Source organism: Ailuropoda melanoleuca, chromosome 14 (genome assembly GCF_002007445.2).
Source record: "Ailuropoda melanoleuca isolate Jingjing chromosome 14, ASM200744v2, whole genome shotgun sequence".
NCBI classification, from domain to species: Eukaryota; Metazoa; Chordata; class Mammalia; order Carnivora; family Ursidae; genus Ailuropoda; species Ailuropoda melanoleuca.
In genome coordinates this window covers 17,931,207-17,948,832 of record NC_048231.1, presented here as the reverse complement: position 1 = coordinate 17,948,832, position 17,626 = coordinate 17,931,207, and the positions used below count along the sequence as shown (strand labels likewise).

The 17,626-nt window shown below is 38.4% G+C and overlaps 1 protein-coding gene across 1 annotated transcript in view; it reads left to right on the top strand.

Annotated features, from left to right (window-relative positions):
- SPTLC2 (serine palmitoyltransferase long chain base subunit 2) overlaps nt 1-17,626 on the top strand; it is a 98,915-nt gene that overhangs the window by 35,706 nt on the left and 45,583 nt on the right. Inside the window, exons 5-9 of the mRNA XM_002926349.3 lie at nt 858-982; nt 5,483-5,576; nt 8,641-8,746; nt 9,492-9,711; nt 12,008-12,134. Coding sequence (XP_002926395.1) covers nt 858-982; nt 5,483-5,576; nt 8,641-8,746; nt 9,492-9,711; nt 12,008-12,134 — 672 coding nt within the window. The remainder of the gene's footprint in view (nt 1-857; nt 983-5,482; nt 5,577-8,640; nt 8,747-9,491; nt 9,712-12,007; nt 12,135-17,626) is intronic.

Sequence of the window (17,626 nt, the reverse complement as noted above, 5' to 3'; positions counted from 1 at the left end):
GATAGAGCAAATACTATTATTGGTATTTAGCAGATAAGAAACTAAAGCCCAGAGAGGTTAAATGACTTGCTTAAAGCTTTGAGGACATGTAGAATCCTAGTTCAGCAGTCTTTTTCTCATCATCTTTTCTGCATTTAGCCAGTATCATTGATCAGTCTTGTTCAGTCCTTAAGGATTTGAGTATTGATATAAAATCACAATACAAAGTGAAGGAGAATGCTTTTTAATTTATCTTTTGCTACATAACAAATCATTCCAAAACTTAGTGACTTAAAACAGAAGCATACATTTATTTGCCTGTGGTGCTGCAATTTGGGGAACGCTTGATGTTTATCTCGACTCCATGTGGTATGGGTGGGGCATTCTGGCTGATGACAGAGTGTCAGGATGACTTCACTTACGTATTTGGTACCTCAGCTGGGTAGGGGGATCAGGTGAGGGCTGACTAAGCCCTGTATTCCCCTTCCATATAGTCCCTTATCCTCCAGAACCTCTCCCTCTCCATGTGGCCTCTCTTTATAGCAGCTAGTTAGACTGTTTTATGTGGCAGCTGACTCCGAAAGTATAAAAGCAAATGTTGCCAGGCCTCTTAAGGCCTAGACTTGGAAGGAGCATGTGTTAGCAGGAATGGGAGAAATTGTTGGCAACCTTCTTTACAGGAATTCCATCATAGGTGGCGAATCTGAACGTATTCAACTACTGTTTTCTTTACCAGCCATTTCTCTTCATAATACTCTTCCATGGAGCTTAGTCTGCAAAGGTCGTCACATGTAGACTATGATTTCTTTTTATGAAGTAATGAGTGATTCTTAAATTTGGGATTTGGTGGTATTAACTTCATTAACTTCTCCATACAGGAAACCTAGACAAGCATGAAGAGCTAGAAAAGCTTGTGGCAAGTTTCTTGGGAGTAGAAGCTGCTATGGCATATGGCATGGGATTTGCAACAAATTCAATGAACATTCCTGCTCTTGTTGGCAAAGTAAGACTTAGTCTGTCGTTTATGAAAACTCTCTTAATTTTCTTGCGTTTTGTAAAGCATTCAGAGCAAGCCTAAGGTTGTTGTAAACTTCAGACTATACATGGTCTACCCAAAGATATTTCTCTCACAGATTTTTGGATAGGTATATCCCAAGGGGACTTATATCAGTTGAAGCTTTCTTGCTAGAACCCGTGATTCTTTCTCTTCCATTAGATGACTCTTATCTTCTTCATTTCATAGTTTTGAAAGGGATTCTAAGAAATAAAAACCTCATAAAAGACTAAAGTTTTGAAAGAAGGAGTGTTTAATTTGGAAGATTATTTTTTTCTTAAGTAGAAAAATACGAAAATACATAGGTACCCTAATACTTGTTCTTATCACAGTGCGTGTTGCTCAGAGATATATGGGCAAAATACCTGTATATATGTAAAATACAAGTAATGATACAGGTTAAAAGTAATAATACAGGTAAATAATAATGAAGATTAAAAGTAGTAGTAGTAATAATAGTAAATAGAAAGCATTTGTGTATATTTTTTTACCACACTCTAGGTAGAGTTTGTGAGGGGGCTGTTAAAGAGAGAGAAGATAAGAGACTTTGTAAATCACATTTTAGCAGATTGATACTCACAGCTTGAAAGGGCCCTCAAGGTATTTATTTATTTATTTATTTATTTATTTATTTATTTATTTAGAGCACATGCGTGCACAAATTGGGGGGTGGGGAGGGGCAGAGAGAGAGGGAGACAGAGAATCTCAAACAGACTTTGCACTGAACGCAGAGCCCAACATGGGGCTCAATCCCATGACCCTGAGACCAGACCTGAGCTGAAATCAAGAGTTGGATGGTTAACTGACTGAGCCACTCAGGGGCCCCAAAAAGACATAACAATTTTAAATGTATAGGTACCTAATTATAGAGCTTCAAAGTATATAAAGGAAAAATTGATGAAATTGAAAGGAGAAATAGACAAATACATAATTATTATTAGAGATCTCCATTCCCCTCTCTGAGTAATTGATAGAAGAACTAGGCAGAAATTCAGTAAGGTTATGGAACACTTGAAAAACATTATCAACCAACTTGACTTAATTGACATTTATGAAATACTTCACCCAACAACAGCAAAACATTTACCAAGATAGACCTTTTTCTGGGCCATTAAACAAGACTCAACAAATTTAAAATTTAAATTATTCAAAATATGTTCTCTGAGCATAATGAAATTAAATTAGTAATCAGTAACACAAAGATATCTGGAAAATCCTCAAATATTTGAAAGTTAAGCAACATACTTCCAAATAACCCATAAGCCAAAGAAGAAAGGAAAAATAGAAAATACTTTGAGCTAAATGGAAATGTAGCATATTACAGTATGTGAGATGAAGCTAAAGCAATACTCAGATGAAATATATAGCTTTAAGGGCTTGTATTAAGAAAAAAAAGTTTTGAATCAGCCATCTACATTAGGACTTAAAAAAAGAGCAAATTAAACCCAAAGATTTTTAAGATTTTATTTATTTGAGAGACAGAGGGAGAGAGCACAGAGGGAGAGGGAGAAGCAGGCTCCCCTCTGAGCAGGGAGCAAGACCCGGGCTCAATCCCAGGACCGTGGGATCATGACCTGAGCCAAAGGCAAACACTTAACCAACTAAGCCACCCAGGTGCCCCCAAAAGGTGGTTCTTTGAGAAAATGATTAAAATCGATAAATTTCTAGCCAGACTGGTGAGGATAAAAAAGAGAGAAGATACAAATTACCAGTAGCAGGAATGAGAAAGGGTACATCACTACACATCCTACAGACATGAAAAGGATAACAAGGAAATATTAAGAAAACTTTATCAACAACTTAGATACAATTGGCAAATCCCTCGAAAGCCATAAATGTATGGTTCTTTGACGTCACATTTGTTATAATACATTCCTGTCCTGCATTTGAGTGGTATAAATCTTGAGATTCTTATTTGGAATTTCTCAGAATTTTTCACACTAGAGGGTTAAATGATCTCCTCCTGCTCTTCCCTGTATGTTCAGAAACTAATCATGTAGAATTAGAGATCTTGTATACAGACTTGGAAGATACTACCTTAAAGATTTATCTTTCAAATCAGTTATTACAATTGAATGTTATTATGTATCATTTAATCCATTAAAGGCAGGAACTAATTCAGTTTTAATATTTCGTTGAATCTGATGCTAAATTTCTATGTGAGGTGGTTGATTTTTCAGCTTAAAGGGGGGGGGGGGGGGACAGTATATTATAGATTAAGAGCGTGTGTTCTGGAAGCAGAAGCTTTGTAATGAGTCACTCACTAGTCTTGTGACCTTGGGCAAGATTTGTGACTCCTCTAAAAGGGAGTTTCCTCTTATGTAAAGTGGGGATAATAATAGTGCCTGCCTCATAGATTTTTTTAATGGGGATTAAAAGTAATAATGCCTTTAAAACCCTTAACATAATGCTGGAAACATATTAGGCACTTAGCTTTTAACTGCTGACATTTAATTTTTATTTTATTTTATTTTTGAACTAAGGATATAATAGCCTCATAGTAGATTGATACATAAAAATGGTGAATATGGCTATCTAAAAAAGGAAGCAAATAGCAAGTTATATTGTAGATTTTATCAGAAAAAAAATTAGCTGGAAAGAGAAGAAAATAAATTGTATGAAGGGAAGGAGGGGGATCCTTTTAGGGTATAGTGGAATGCCAAGAGTGGTAAGTAAAGGGTTTGAAGACTTGCAGAAGAGAAATTCAGTATCTCAGTCATTTTATTCCCCGGTTTCTCTCTCTCTTTTTTTTTTTTTTCAAAGATTAATTTAGAGTTACAGAAGAGTTGTAAAAGAATACAGAGTTCGTGTATACCCTTCACTCTGGTTCCTTTTATGTTAATATCTTACATAACAGTGGAATTTATCAAACCCAAGAAATTAACCTTGATACAATACAATTAACTAAAGTACAGAACTTATTTCAGTTTCACCAGGTTTTTCACAGCTACCATTTTCTGTTGAGGATCTGCATGGTATCTCCTCAGGCTCCAGTCTGTGACAGTTCCTGTCTTTCCTTGTCTTTCGTTATCTTGGCTCTTCTGAAGGAAGAGTTGTTGCTTCTCCCCTATTCATTTACATTGGTATAGATTCCTGAATATTTTAGTATTTGGGTCCAACATGATTGCCCTTTATTTTGTTGCTCAAGTTGTTCCAGTTTTGTCCATTGGGAGATCGTTTAGGTGGGCTCCTATGCCATTCGAATATGTGCTCCTCCTTTTTTTTCCCCCTAAAGAGCACTTTCTTTGTAGCATGACAAGAGGCTCTGGGTTTGCTCTTTTTTTTTTTTTAAACCTAGTTTAGCCTTGGGGTCAACCAGTTCTCCACTGAGCCCTGGGTTCCTTTTACTGGAGGATGGTATTTAGAAGTCAAGGTCTGTTGTGTTTATGGCCACTTGGGTGTCACTGCTTCTTGTCCCTCAGTGCATAGAGCTAGAAAAATATATGCATGTATACTAATTCATGCATACACAAGTCTGTGCATGTGTATACATTACACATACATTTTAAAACCCATCACCCCATACTGGTACCTCCAACTCTACTCTCCTTTTTAATGTACACATTTTTAACTAGGTAGCTTTTTATCTTTATAATAAAAACTTTGCACACAGGAAAAATTGCAGTCATCTGCTGTTACGAGTTTCTTAACTATCCGTCTAAGAATATTTTGTTGTAAATCTGTGTGTGTGTGTGTATCTTCTTTCTTTTATTCTCCTGGGAACATACTGATACCTTCTGCACCTTACTGTTAAAATCTAATTGGATATTTCGAGGACACTGTTAACAGAAAAACCTGTTTCTGAGTTCAGATCTTACAGGTTGAAGGCCTGAGCTGTGGAAGAGTAAGAACCTGGGATGAAATAAAATCCCTGAGAACTTCAGCCTCTTCTTGTTGCCTTAGGAGAAACTCATGTTACATGTTAAAGTAGAGCTTGTTGAGGGATTTTCAAGGCAAAATTGAGGCCTACACTTCATGTCAATGGGGAGAGTGTTAGTAAGTGGAATCCTCATTGAATTTGGGGTATTATTAGGAGTGAGAGGAAGAATGCTTTACTCCCTCAGCTCCCTTGTCCCCCACTTTCCCCCCACAAATAACAGTACATCATACCAAAACTCATATGGAATGCCATCAAACCAGCAAAACTGAAACCCTATGAAGACTATCTGATATATCAGATTTTAGGTATAAATAAAAGCCTGTTGCTACATATCTGAATATTTAAGTCAGTCACAGAACTGAAGAAATTAAAAGGCTAGAATTTTGTATCTACTTCTTAGTTAATTTTGCAAAACAAAAATATGTGTACTTCTTCTTGAAATTGATAATTTTGCCTTGTACAAGCTTTCCTTAATAAGATAGCATTATTAGTGATTTTAACGTTTTGTAATTTGTGTAACTAAACCTTTCCTCTTAGCTTCTTACCTTTCTGTGCTGGTGGTTTTGCAGGGTTGCCTGATACTGAGTGATGAACTGAACCACGCATCGCTGGTTCTAGGAGCCAGGCTCTCGGGAGCAACCATTCGAATCTTCAAACACAACAGTGAGTTTGATGTGGAATTCACTGCAGGCTTTAGTGTTGAATATGCTTTGGGTTAATGGCAGTGGTAACATTAGTTACATTAATAATGGAAGATATAAATGAAGCATGTAGCAACATTTAAAATGGCCTTCTGGTCCAGTCTTGTAAAAGTTAGCCTCTTCGTCATTAGAAATAGAGGCTGAAGGAAGCTTTTTAATGCAAAATACAACATTCTCCTTCTATTTAGCTTTCAATTCTTTCATCTTCCTTGTTGGCAAGTCACTTCTTCAGTATGCGTTTACTAGATGCCTATGGTGTATCTTGCCGTCACACCAGGGCTACTGAGATGAATAAAGCAGGGTCTCGTCTTAAGGATCTCTGACTGGTTAATGAAGAGACTATAGAGAAGTCTCTATAGTGGAATACTGCTGATATGGAACAGATACTGGAATACAGACGTGAACAGATAAAGGCACAGAGGAAGACGGCTCTGCCAGAACTTTCTCCCCAAGTGGCAGTATCTTGTGTATTATTAAAATAATGATTTATAATAAAAAAGTAACTTTTATGCTTAAAATACTCACTTGTAGGGAGGAAAGATTCCTCAGCTGTACATCTGATACCATTTTTTGCCAAAATGTGTGTACATACAGACAAAAGTCTGGAAGAATAAACACCCAAATGTTAGATCTGTCCTCAGGATGGAAGGCTTATGGATGCTAATAACTTTCTTCCTTCTGTCTTTGTCTTGTCTAAAATGTTTTTTTTGTTTTTTTTAAGATTTTATTTATTTATTTGACAGAGATACAGCCCGCCAGCGAGAGAGGGAACACAAGCAGGGGGAGTGGGAGAGGAAGAAGCAGGCTCATAGCGGAGGAGCCTGATATGGGGCTCGATCCCATAACGCCAGGATCACGCCCTGAGCCAAAGGCAGACGCTTAACCGCTGTGCCACCCAGGCGCCCCTTAAAATGTTTTATAATGAGAATGATACAAACAGTATTTTGTTTTATGAAGTACATGGCATTATTAAACACAATTGTGTAACCTATTTTCTTGCAACACATCGTGAACTTTGTTTGACAGTCCATGTGACTCTGCTCCCCTAATGCCAGGGTGGCAGGCGGTGTCTGGAGTTGTCCTCATTCAGTCCATCCCGCAGTTTGGACATCGAGGTTGTTTCTAAATTTTTCTACTAGAAACAGTACTACCTACTCACATTTTTGCTGAGCGGTCTGATTAATCCAAATTCCTAGCAGTCGTAGGATGCCTGGTTAAAAGGTTATAAATTTTAGGCTTTTCTAAGTTGCCTCCAAGTATGGTATAAATTTTTACTCAACAGCATGACGGTAACTGTACTCACAGGCCAACATAGGACGTTATGAATCACTTAAAATATTTTCTAATCGAGTAAGTCAATAACATGTTAATTTCTATTTCTTTGATTATTAGATGTTAAGCAATTTTTTATACAGTTAATTGTGTTTGTATTTCTTTGTGAGTTGGCCATTTTCAAACTGTTTCTGTTTTTCACCGAGTATATGAGCCCTTTAATTATTCTTTCATGTGTGTTGCAATATTTTTTATTTCATTTTTAATTTTGTTTGTAGTGTCTTGCTGGTAGATTTATTAAAATGTTGATGTTGGCACATTTATTGTCTTACGAGTTTTAGATTTTGCATAATGTCTTCCCTGTTTTAAGATCATAAAGTTATTCTCTTATGTTTTGTTTTCGTGGTCTTATAGTATATTTTTTATTTAAATCTTTAATTTGCATGGAATTTAGGGAGCATAATATGAGAGAGATAATTGAATTTTTCCCTAAATAGGTGATATAGTCTGGCATTCTACTATAGGTACTTCCTTTCATCTAGAATTTTGAGTCAATGTTTTTCTCTTCCTTTCTGTATATAAACAGAGGAAACTAAAACAATGAGTGCATTTTTATTTGTCTCCTGCTGGTTGCCACACACTGGTCTCTGCAGCAGAGATAGCAGCTTCACAACAGACATACTTCTGTGGTAGCATCCCCTCTGTGGGTTAGGTAGCAGATTGTTTTGTTATAAATAACTGAAGGTATAAATACAGTCACAACCTTTGGCCATCTTATTTGTGGTATGTGTTTTTATTACCTTACTTCTCTTTTCTAACTAAAGTCCTTTCATGGAAAGAGCAAAATCCTGTAACTTTGTAACCCTCTCCTTCAGTCCTGGGCAAAAAGAATGTAAAATCACATTTTATGATGGGGTGCCTCCCATCCCTGTTAAATATTCCCCAGACTTAATATTGTATAGATTTGGGAGGGAAGGGTCCTTAGGCTATTATTTCAGGGCAGATATTTAAGTATGAAGTCTGTTGTAGTGGTAACAGTGATCTTCACAGCATTTATCTTTAACAGGAAAATTAGGACCCTCATTAGTGGTAGTACCAGCCAAGTTGTTTCTGGGCCTGGTAATCGTCCTTCAGGACCAAGAGAGCTAATCAAGTCAAACATGGAACAGTCTCAACTGATTACCAACCTTTCTTACCACATAGTCTCATGCATGCCCAGACTGGTGTATTTTGAGCCCACTATGGAGATAAAGCTATGTAACAAGTGTTTATTGAGTGTATCCTAGGTGAAAGGAAACGGGGCATGCAGTTTGAATTTTCCCCCGTATTTGCTTTTCAGGAGGTGTATGTGTTTGTTTGCACTCTCTTCCTCAGTTGTCTTTATGCATGTATTTCTGAATGAGTCACTAGGATTAAAGATAGAGTTGACTCTACAAATAGTAAAAAAAAAAAAAGCTAACTGAATGGCCACGTATTTAACACGAACCATCAACCATTTCACAGGCCTGTGCCACAGTCATTTAGTGGAGTTTCTGTGGTTTTGAACATTCATTACATTTTAGATGAGATTGTCATTCAGGCTAGCAGTAGCTCACCCATTTTGCCTTATCTTTTTCTGCTCAGTTCCGATTATGTTAATGTCCTTTGCTATCTGAGACACACTTCCTGAATAAGAAATGTGTATTTGCATTTCTGAAATAAAGTTCAGAAAGAGGAAGGTACTTTGTGCTGAAATTCTTTTTTGTGTGCTACAGATATGCAAAGCCTAGAGAAGCTGTTGAAAGATGCCATTGTTTATGGGCAGCCTCGGACACGGAGGCCCTGGAAGAAAATTCTAATCCTTGTGGAGGGAATATATAGGTAATCCTGCTTGCTTATTCTTAGGTTTCTGATTTGGCTCCATGAATAGAACTTTTAAGCAGAAGGGAACGGTAATCTGGACCCCCCGGACACTAAGGAGGCAGTGAGGGTTTATGACTTGGTAAAATACCTGGAGGCAGAGTTAGCTTCTTCTAGCACAGAAGTCCTTTTGTCTGGCTTTTCTTTATTTTTTCCATCATGCTGATGATCTTCAAATCCCCTTTCTTTTTGCATCCTTTATTTTTTTACTGTTTGTAGAGGGAATGTATATATAGGGGAAAGAATGGGAATATGTTTTCTGATGTGTCAAAACAAATTCTACATCATTTCATTTTAAGGAAGATTTTATTCTGGTTTATTTGCAGCCCTTGCACTTACTTTCTTACCTCCTATCCTTTTTATTCTTTTATTCTGCTGTTTTAATTTCATCTGCAATGCAATACAGAATCTAATGTTGCCTGTAATTGCAAGTGTTCGAAGAATCTGCTGTGACCTGTATCCATCTGTGGTGAATGAAGATCAATTCTGTTCTGGTGCTGGTTTGAAAAGATCCAATTTCCTTTCCCCTAGACATCTACCTAGCCATGGCCTCATCTAACTTTGCCAGTTTAAGATCACAGACAGAGTTGTCAGACCATTTAAAAAAGCAATAAACTTAGAAAAATTAATAGTACTAGTAAGGTGGCCACCTCCTCATTTTGACAGTGAAAAAGTCTCAGTGTGTATTTTTTATCCATTTTGCCAGCATGGAGGGATCTATTGTTCGCCTTCCTGAAGTGATTGCCCTTAAGAAGAAATACAAGGCATACTTGTATCTAGATGAAGCTCACAGCATTGGGGCTCTGGGCCCTACAGGTCGAGGTGTGGTAGATTACTTTGGCCTGGATCCTGAGGATGTGGACGTTATGATGGGAACATTCACAAAGAGCTTTGGTGCTTCTGGAGGATACATTGGAGGCAAGAAGGTAAATGGGCTATGTGAATTGAATAATTAAGGGTAAAGGTTGTTCTGGCTACCACACTTGTTAACTTACGTGTAGCACGTAAGCGTTCGGAACTGGGATGTGGAGATCTTGAATTGGTGTGTGGCCTAGGCTCACAGTGCCAGCGGGCTTCACACTTCAGCTGCTCAGTGAGTGATTCTGATGAACCAAAGGCTGGTTCTGTTCATTGTTTGTTGTTTTCTTATTTGAGCTTCGTTCTAAACTACATGCTGCTCTGACATACAGAGCACCCTCTTGTGTGAAAGGACGCACAGTGGTGCTGCCTGTTTGCCACAGTTTTCTTCTGGGTTTGAGTTGTACCCACAGTTTCACAAAAGTAGTGAGTTTATAGTGAGAGCCAGTGGGAATAGAAGACCAGTTTCCCTGCCTTGGCCTCAGATGCATCTTGGGTGATCATAAAGACAGGAAGAAAAAGATAATTTTGCCTGCTCTGGTTTACCATAAGGCATTGTATTTTTCAATTTAAAAATTGTGTAATGAACTCTGAGGCATTTGAGAATTAATGATGTGTGGTGGAATGGTTGAACCATGAGACAGAGGCCTAGGTTTGAGTATTTCCCTAAGGCTGTGAGCCCAGAGGCAAAGCATTTAACCTTCTGATTTCCTTATCAGTAAAATAGAGATAATATGCCTAGCTTACAAGATTGTAGTTGAGGGTTGAAAAAATAGTATATGTCCATGCTACAACATGGATGAACTTGAAAGCATTGTGTTAAAGAAGTCGGTCAAAAAGGTCACGTATTATTTCTTTTATGTGATATATCCAGAACAGATAATCAGAGACAGAATGTAGGTTAGTAGTTGCCAAGGGCTGAGGGGATGGGATGAGTGGTAGGTGACTGCTGATGGGTATGAGGTTTCTTTCTGAGATAATGAAATGTTCTAAAATTAGATAGTGGGGTGCGTGGCTGGCTCAGTCGTTAGAACACATGATTCTTGATCCTAGAACACATGAGTCTTGATCCTGGCGTCGTGAGTTCAAGTCCCACGTTGGGTGTGGACCCTACTTTAAAATAAATAAATAAATAAACAAACAAATAAATAAATAAATAAAAAAGAATGAAATTATGTAGTGATGAAAGTTGCACAGCTCTGTTAATATACTAAAAGCCACTGTACACCTTAGATAAGTGAGTTATATCTCAATAAAACTTCCGGTAAAAAAACTCTCCATAGTATTAATAAAAACACATTGTCAAGTATTTGTATGTGACATGTAGTAGGAGCTCATAAATATTTTTGATTCCTTTTTAAAACTTGATATTGGGAAGCTTAAAGCCTGGACTTTCTCTTAATAATTGATTGCCTTTTAGAGAAAACTCATTTAGTCAAGTTTGATAGATTTTTACCTCAAATTTGTGTTAATGGGACCAGGCTCACTTTTGGAGAGTTGTTTGCTTTTTGGTAAGATATTTCGCTAAACCAAACGACTTAAAATAATACTCTGGGAAATCATTTAGGTATGGTGTATCTATGCTTTTGTGGCTTTTGTACAGTTTTTAGTGTGTTTGAAGTGATACACTTTTTATAGTCATATTTTGTGTCTCCTTGTTGGGTTCTGATACATAAGCTACCTTGCACATTTTATTTAAAGATTTAGTGAAGTTAAAAGGAGAGAATAGGGATATACAACTGATTATTTTGGACTCCTTGCAACTGACATACAGAGTTTTTCTTTATTCAGTGAGATGGCTTTCCTGTTCTCATGAAAGACCCAGTGAATTTCTATTTAATTTCTGCCACATTTATATCATTTTATAAATCTCTATGTATGTGGAGGATGTTTAAAATACCTTTAAAATTGATGTTAGAGAACTGTCTTTCTCTTACTCGGGAGTGTAAGGATGGGCTTTGCAGGCATAGGGTAATATGCAGATGATATTTTTTGTAATAGTTATAAGTAAATTATTGTATCTAAAAAGCAATCCACGCACTTTAATTCAGCATTGTAGATCTGTTTATAATACTAAGTGATATATTCTCCAAATTTAGAGGGCTTCTTTAAAAGCTAGTTTTTCTTTCTTGCATGTTGTGGCGTGCTTAAAAAATAAAAAGCCTGAGGATGTTGGCATGTGTCCTACGCAGTTGTCGCTGATGGTATACTGTGACCACGCTCGTGACCTTGCATCTCAGATTAGTGTCCCTCTTCCAGTGCTGTTGAAGGGAGGAAGAGTCTGCTTTCACCTGGAAGGCAGGCAGTGACATTGCAGAGAATTCAAGCTCTCCCTCTAATGCCTTGCTTCTGTGAACTCCCCAGGAGCTGATAGACTATCTGCGAACACATTCTCATAGTGCAGTGTATGCCACGTCACTGTCGCCACCTGTCGTGGAACAGATTGTCACCTCTATGAAGTGCATCATGGGGCAGGATGGCACGACCCTCGGTAAGTCCCTGTTTTCTTGGAAAATTTCCTCTGCTCAGGAAATGCTTAGCAACCAAACATGCTCTTTTCTTCAAACTTTTTTCCTAAAATGAGGAGTCGGGTATACTAATGGGCAGAACTGGCAGGTGTGTGAGGCCTTGATTGCTGTGGACACTTTTCAGTGTGTTTGATACACATCTGCCCTGAGAACTAGCCTGGCTTGCTTCCTGTGGAATTCTCTTGTCTACAGATGGTGGCGCTTCAATCTTACTGTCTTACCTATCTTCATAAATCTTCGGCGATAAACCGCAGGGTCTTTCCTGAATTGCACAATCTTATATAAAGATGTAACTCACTGTAGCGATGTCTTGTTCCCATTGTATTTAAAAACTGCTCTTTGCATGTATTAATGTCCTTGATTTAATGCCTTTTAAAAGAGTTTCTAATTTAACAATAGGTAATAAAAGTTATCCTGAATTTGTTTATTCTGTCTTTGGTGGAATTTGTAGTCCAAACTAGATGCCCTGACATAAACACACTGAAATGAAATAAATAAAATGTGATACTTGCTTTCTATTTTACTTTTATTCTGCATCACTAGAGGGCAGTGTTGATTGCAGAAAATTAGAACAATTGGGATTTTTGTTTTGTTTTTTCACTTTTAAAAGTATTTCCATTGTGAGTATGAGACATGCGTTAATTTTACTTGTTGCTTTTTAAATGCTTCTAAAATGAGTTTTATTCTTGTCAACGATATTACACTATCAGCCGTGAGCTCTCCACTCTTCATTTGTATAATATTTTGTGGTAATATTGATTTGATTTGCATTGGAAAACAAGTAGGAAGTAGTCTGTCTGATTTTGATGCAAACCTGTTTTCTTAAATCAGAACTTAATATTTTCTTCTGATTTGTGGTATATCCTTATTATCTCTAGTGAGAGATTTTTGGAAATAGGTTTTCAAAGTGTTGATCATTTTCAGTTTCATGAATTGATTCCTTGGGGAAGAAAACATTTCATTCATGTTGTGAACACAGCATGGAGCCTTGAGAGTAACCCCCTCTTAACAGTAGCTACGTGATCTTCTCTCCTTCCTCACGGTGTTATTAGAAATAGTGTGTTTTGATCTGAGATATATACTTATATAGCTAGCAATTATCCAGTTACTTCACATAGATGCATCAGCCTTATTGATTCGGCGTACAGACAGGTGACTATAGTGAATGGCTAACAGCTGTCAGAGTTAATTTTGGATCATTTCTTTGCCCTGTCCTAGAAAGAACGTGGATCTGTGTGATGTGTGACCTCTGCATAAATGACTTATCTGTGCTAAGTAATGAAATCTAGGCTCTGCTGGTGGTGAGAAAATGAAATGTGGTAATTAGTTACAGGCTTTGGGTTAGCACTCATTTTCCAGTTTATTTATTGCCTCTTGGACCACCCCCGAAGCCTAGTGGTGTGAAACAACAACCATCTTATTATGCTCACAGATTCTGCAGGTCAGGAATTCGGTCAGGGCACAGCAGGGATGGCTTCTCTTTGCTCCTTAATTTCCGGGGCTTGAGCTTGGAAGACCCAAGGCGCCAGGAAGACTTAGATGGCTGGGGGCTGGGATCATCTGGAGGCTTCTTCCCTCTCACGTCATTTGGGCCGGTGTGACTTGAACACTGGGCTCCGCTGAGGCCGTTGACCAGAGCCTCACATGTCCTCCTTATGAGGCATGGGCTCCTCATAGCATGGTGAGTAGGAAACCAGAGGGGATGCTTCAGAGCATACTTCCCAAATAAGCTGCTGAAACCCCATGACCTTTGCTGATTTGTTGTTAAGCAGGTCACTAAGGCCAGTCCAGATTGCAGGGCACAAGAAATCAGACTCCACCTTAAGTGCTAAGTGGGTCCGAGAATTTGTGGCCATTTTTACAACTTGCCACTACCAGCGTTTATATATTTTAAAAATTGCTCTCTAAAACTTTTAATTAGTATAGGCAAACTGCTTTTGGCTACGTTGCTTCTCTGCCAAAATAGAGGATAATAAGAATGTAGCCAAAAGTAGAGGTAAGTACTATCTTTCTTAAATCCGGCTACCTGATCCTAATTAAATTTAGCCTGATTTCTTTTAGATTTGAGTGTGTAAGGTAGTGCTTATTTTTATGGCATCATTTAATGCATCTTTTTATTGTCCTTGTAGTGGAAAGAAAGTGTGAATCAAGCAGCAGTCCTTTGTGCCTTAAGGTGACCTTTAAAAAGAGGTATCTGCAATTAATTTGCCTGAGTATGAGTTGATAGTAGAAGCGGCCTACCCTGAGTGAAACTTAATCTTTTATGTTCAAGACGTTGAATTTCATTCATTCCACAAACATTGAGTATCTCACTCTCTGTTAGACTCTGAATCAGAATCCACAGGAAATGGGTGTACAAGCAGATGGTTTGAGAGGAGTATATACTTGGGGAGTATTGGAGATGCAGAGGATAGTGGCTTGTTGTATTAGTCCCGGAGAGTACTGTAACATAGAAAAATTGAAGTTTCATTAATCACTTTACCAAATACTTGCCCGCTGGGTGCTAGGTGCTATTGCTAGACACTCATGACTCATCAAGAATGAAACACCCCAAGGGCGCCTGGGTGGCTCAGTCATTAAGCATCTCGTGATCCCAGGGTCCTGGGATGGAGACCTGCCTCGGTCTCCCTGCTCAGCAGGAAGCCTGCTTCTCCCTCTCCCTCTGCTTGTGATCCCTCTCTCGCTGTGTCTCTCTCTCTGCCAAATAAATAAAATCTTTTAAAAAAAAAAAAGAAAGAAAGAAACACCCCAAAGTTTTTCTGTAATGGGGTTTCTAGTGAGGGAAGTAAATTATACAGTGTGCTAGAAAATAAGTACCCTGGGAAAAAGGGAAGTAGGGAAGGTGGGTGGTCATGAGTTCTGGGTCCCCAGTTTGCAATTTTAAATAAGGCGGTCGTTGAGAAGGTAAGACTTTAGCAAGAATTTGGAGAAGGTGAGGATTTGGCCCTGAAAATCCGGGAATAAAAAGGCCTAGAGATGGAGGCCACTCTGTGTTCAGGAACCGCGAGGAAACCACTGTGGCCTGAGCATAATAGGACAGGTAGACGGATTGTGGGTGAGTGAGTGGGGAAGGGTAGAGGTGCGAAGGATGGCAGTTCTGATGGGGGCAGACTTGTCTCATGAAGGGTGTTAGGGTGACACCAAAAAGCACAGACATACTGGTTCTCTTCCCCGAAAATCAAATTCAGATTCTTTTTTAGTATCGAATTCAGAGTCCTGTGAACCCGTGGGCTGCTTAATGCTGGCAGGCTCTGGCATGCATCAGACAGGTTAAGAATGTCATTGGTCCTTCATATTTTATGAAAAGGTACAGAAAATAATGTACTCATGATCCCATATTTTAATGTTCATATCTCACCCCATTTATCTCACTTTTTAAAAAGAAAAGGATAGCTAAAGCTCCCTTTAGTGTCCCTTCTTGATTCTGTTTCTCTCACCCCTTCCCCAGAGATAATCAGTATTCTGAAATTGTCTCTTTCTGTACTTTTCTACTTTTACTGTGACCGTATCCATATAGTGTCAGTATCCCCCACTGTTTGAAGACTCACTGTTTGCTATGATGACTTGCAGAAATGCTTATGAGATTTAACTGTCTGAATCAAAACCTGCTATAATAAATTGTCATGTACACACCACTAAAGGTGTTCTCGGTTGTGCACGAGCCTGGGGACGAGGCTGTGGAGCGCACTTCAGGTGTGTTTCTGCTCTTTTCCTGATAGGACCCAGTCTCCTGTCCACTTGAGTTGTTAAATGTGTTGTGCAATCTCTCTGTCATCTTCCCCACGTTACTAATGAAAATGTCCTGTGACATGCAGAAAAACCTATGAAAAAAGTAGGTGAGCAGAAGAGGCACACAGATGTCCCTGCATTTGCAGAGAATGTGGGAGTGCTGACGCTCATTGAGACAAGGGAATGCCTGCCTGGGAATATAACTTATGACTCCATATTTCGCAGCATCACTGAGTCGGACACGCAAGAGTACTTCAGTTGTCTCAGGGTTAAAATAGGTCTTTGGTATTATAGATGCTATCTATTTTATGGAAATTCTTGGTAGGTTATTATGTAGATATTTAAGAGTGTTACATGGCTTGGGAAAAAAATTGTTTGGAGTTTTGGATGAACCAGGAACATGTGATTTTTTTCTGTTTTTGAATGGTGTAATATAGACTCTGGCACCTGAACATTCACACTGTAACACACTTTTAGGAACAGACTGGATTCCAATAATGAGGACCTGTGTTGCTTTGTGTGTGTGGTTTTGTTTTGTGTTGTTTTTAAGATTTTATTTATTTATTAGAGCATGAGCAGGAGGAGGGGCAGAGGGAGAAGCAGACTCCCCGCTGAGCAGGGAGCCCCCCACGGCACTCGACCGCAGGACCCTGAGATCATGACCTGAGCCGAAGTCAGACACTTAACTGACGGAGCCACCCAGACGCTCCTGTTGTTTTGTGTTTTTAAGTGTTACACAAATTGGTCATATTGGGGAAGTTTTTGCAGAACTTATTTTATTTGCTTAATATTATTTGTTTGCATTATCCCTGTTGAGTGTGAGGTTCTTATTCATTCGTTTTTACTGTTGTGTAATATTCCACCAAGTGTTACCACAGCTTGTGTGTTCATTACTCTGTTGATGGACATTTAGATTGTTAGCTCCTTTTAACTGTTGCTACATAGTACCGCAGTGATAATCCTTATGCGGGTCTCCTTTGCTGAGATCCTTCATCTCACAGTGATAGAGGTTTCCAGGTTCTTTCAGAAGTCCTTAGCAGTGTAGTCTCCCGTTCTAGTATGAAAGTTAGAGTTTATCCATTTCCATGCCTTTTTAGGTATTGTCAGTCCCTTTAATTTCTGCGAACGTGATCTGTGTGAAACACAATCTTATTGTAGTTTTTATTTCCATTTTCCTGATGAGTAGTCAGATTGGTCGTTCATTTAGATGGGTATTTTTAGGAGTTCTTCATGTATTCTGGATAATAATTCTTTACCACTGTTGTCTCTCAAACTGAGAGAAATGGCTTTTCTTTAAATCTTGTTTATAATATTATGCTTTATTAAAAGTTTTCCCTTTTGATATGTTAGAATTTACATGTCTTTTCCCATATGGACAGTGTTTTTGTGCCTTAAACAATCTTCTCTTTAGTCTGTGTCAGATATATCTTCTGCAAGTGTTTATTGCTTTCTTCTGTTTTGTATCAGTGAATGAATTAATTGGTGGTATGTGTTTCTGTATGGTTGAGTGTGTGTGAGAGAGAGTTATTTTGGGGGTATTTTTCAGTTTCATCTTGGATTATCTAGGCTTTCTAGAACCATACATTTTAATACTGCACTGTTTTTCAGTTTTTATATTTTGAAGAAATTTGCCTGGAAGGAATCAGGTTTACATCTGAGCTGCACCAATACTTCTGTCTGTCTTTGAATTTCCATAGTGCTGTGGATTGGAAATGGGGGGAGCTGA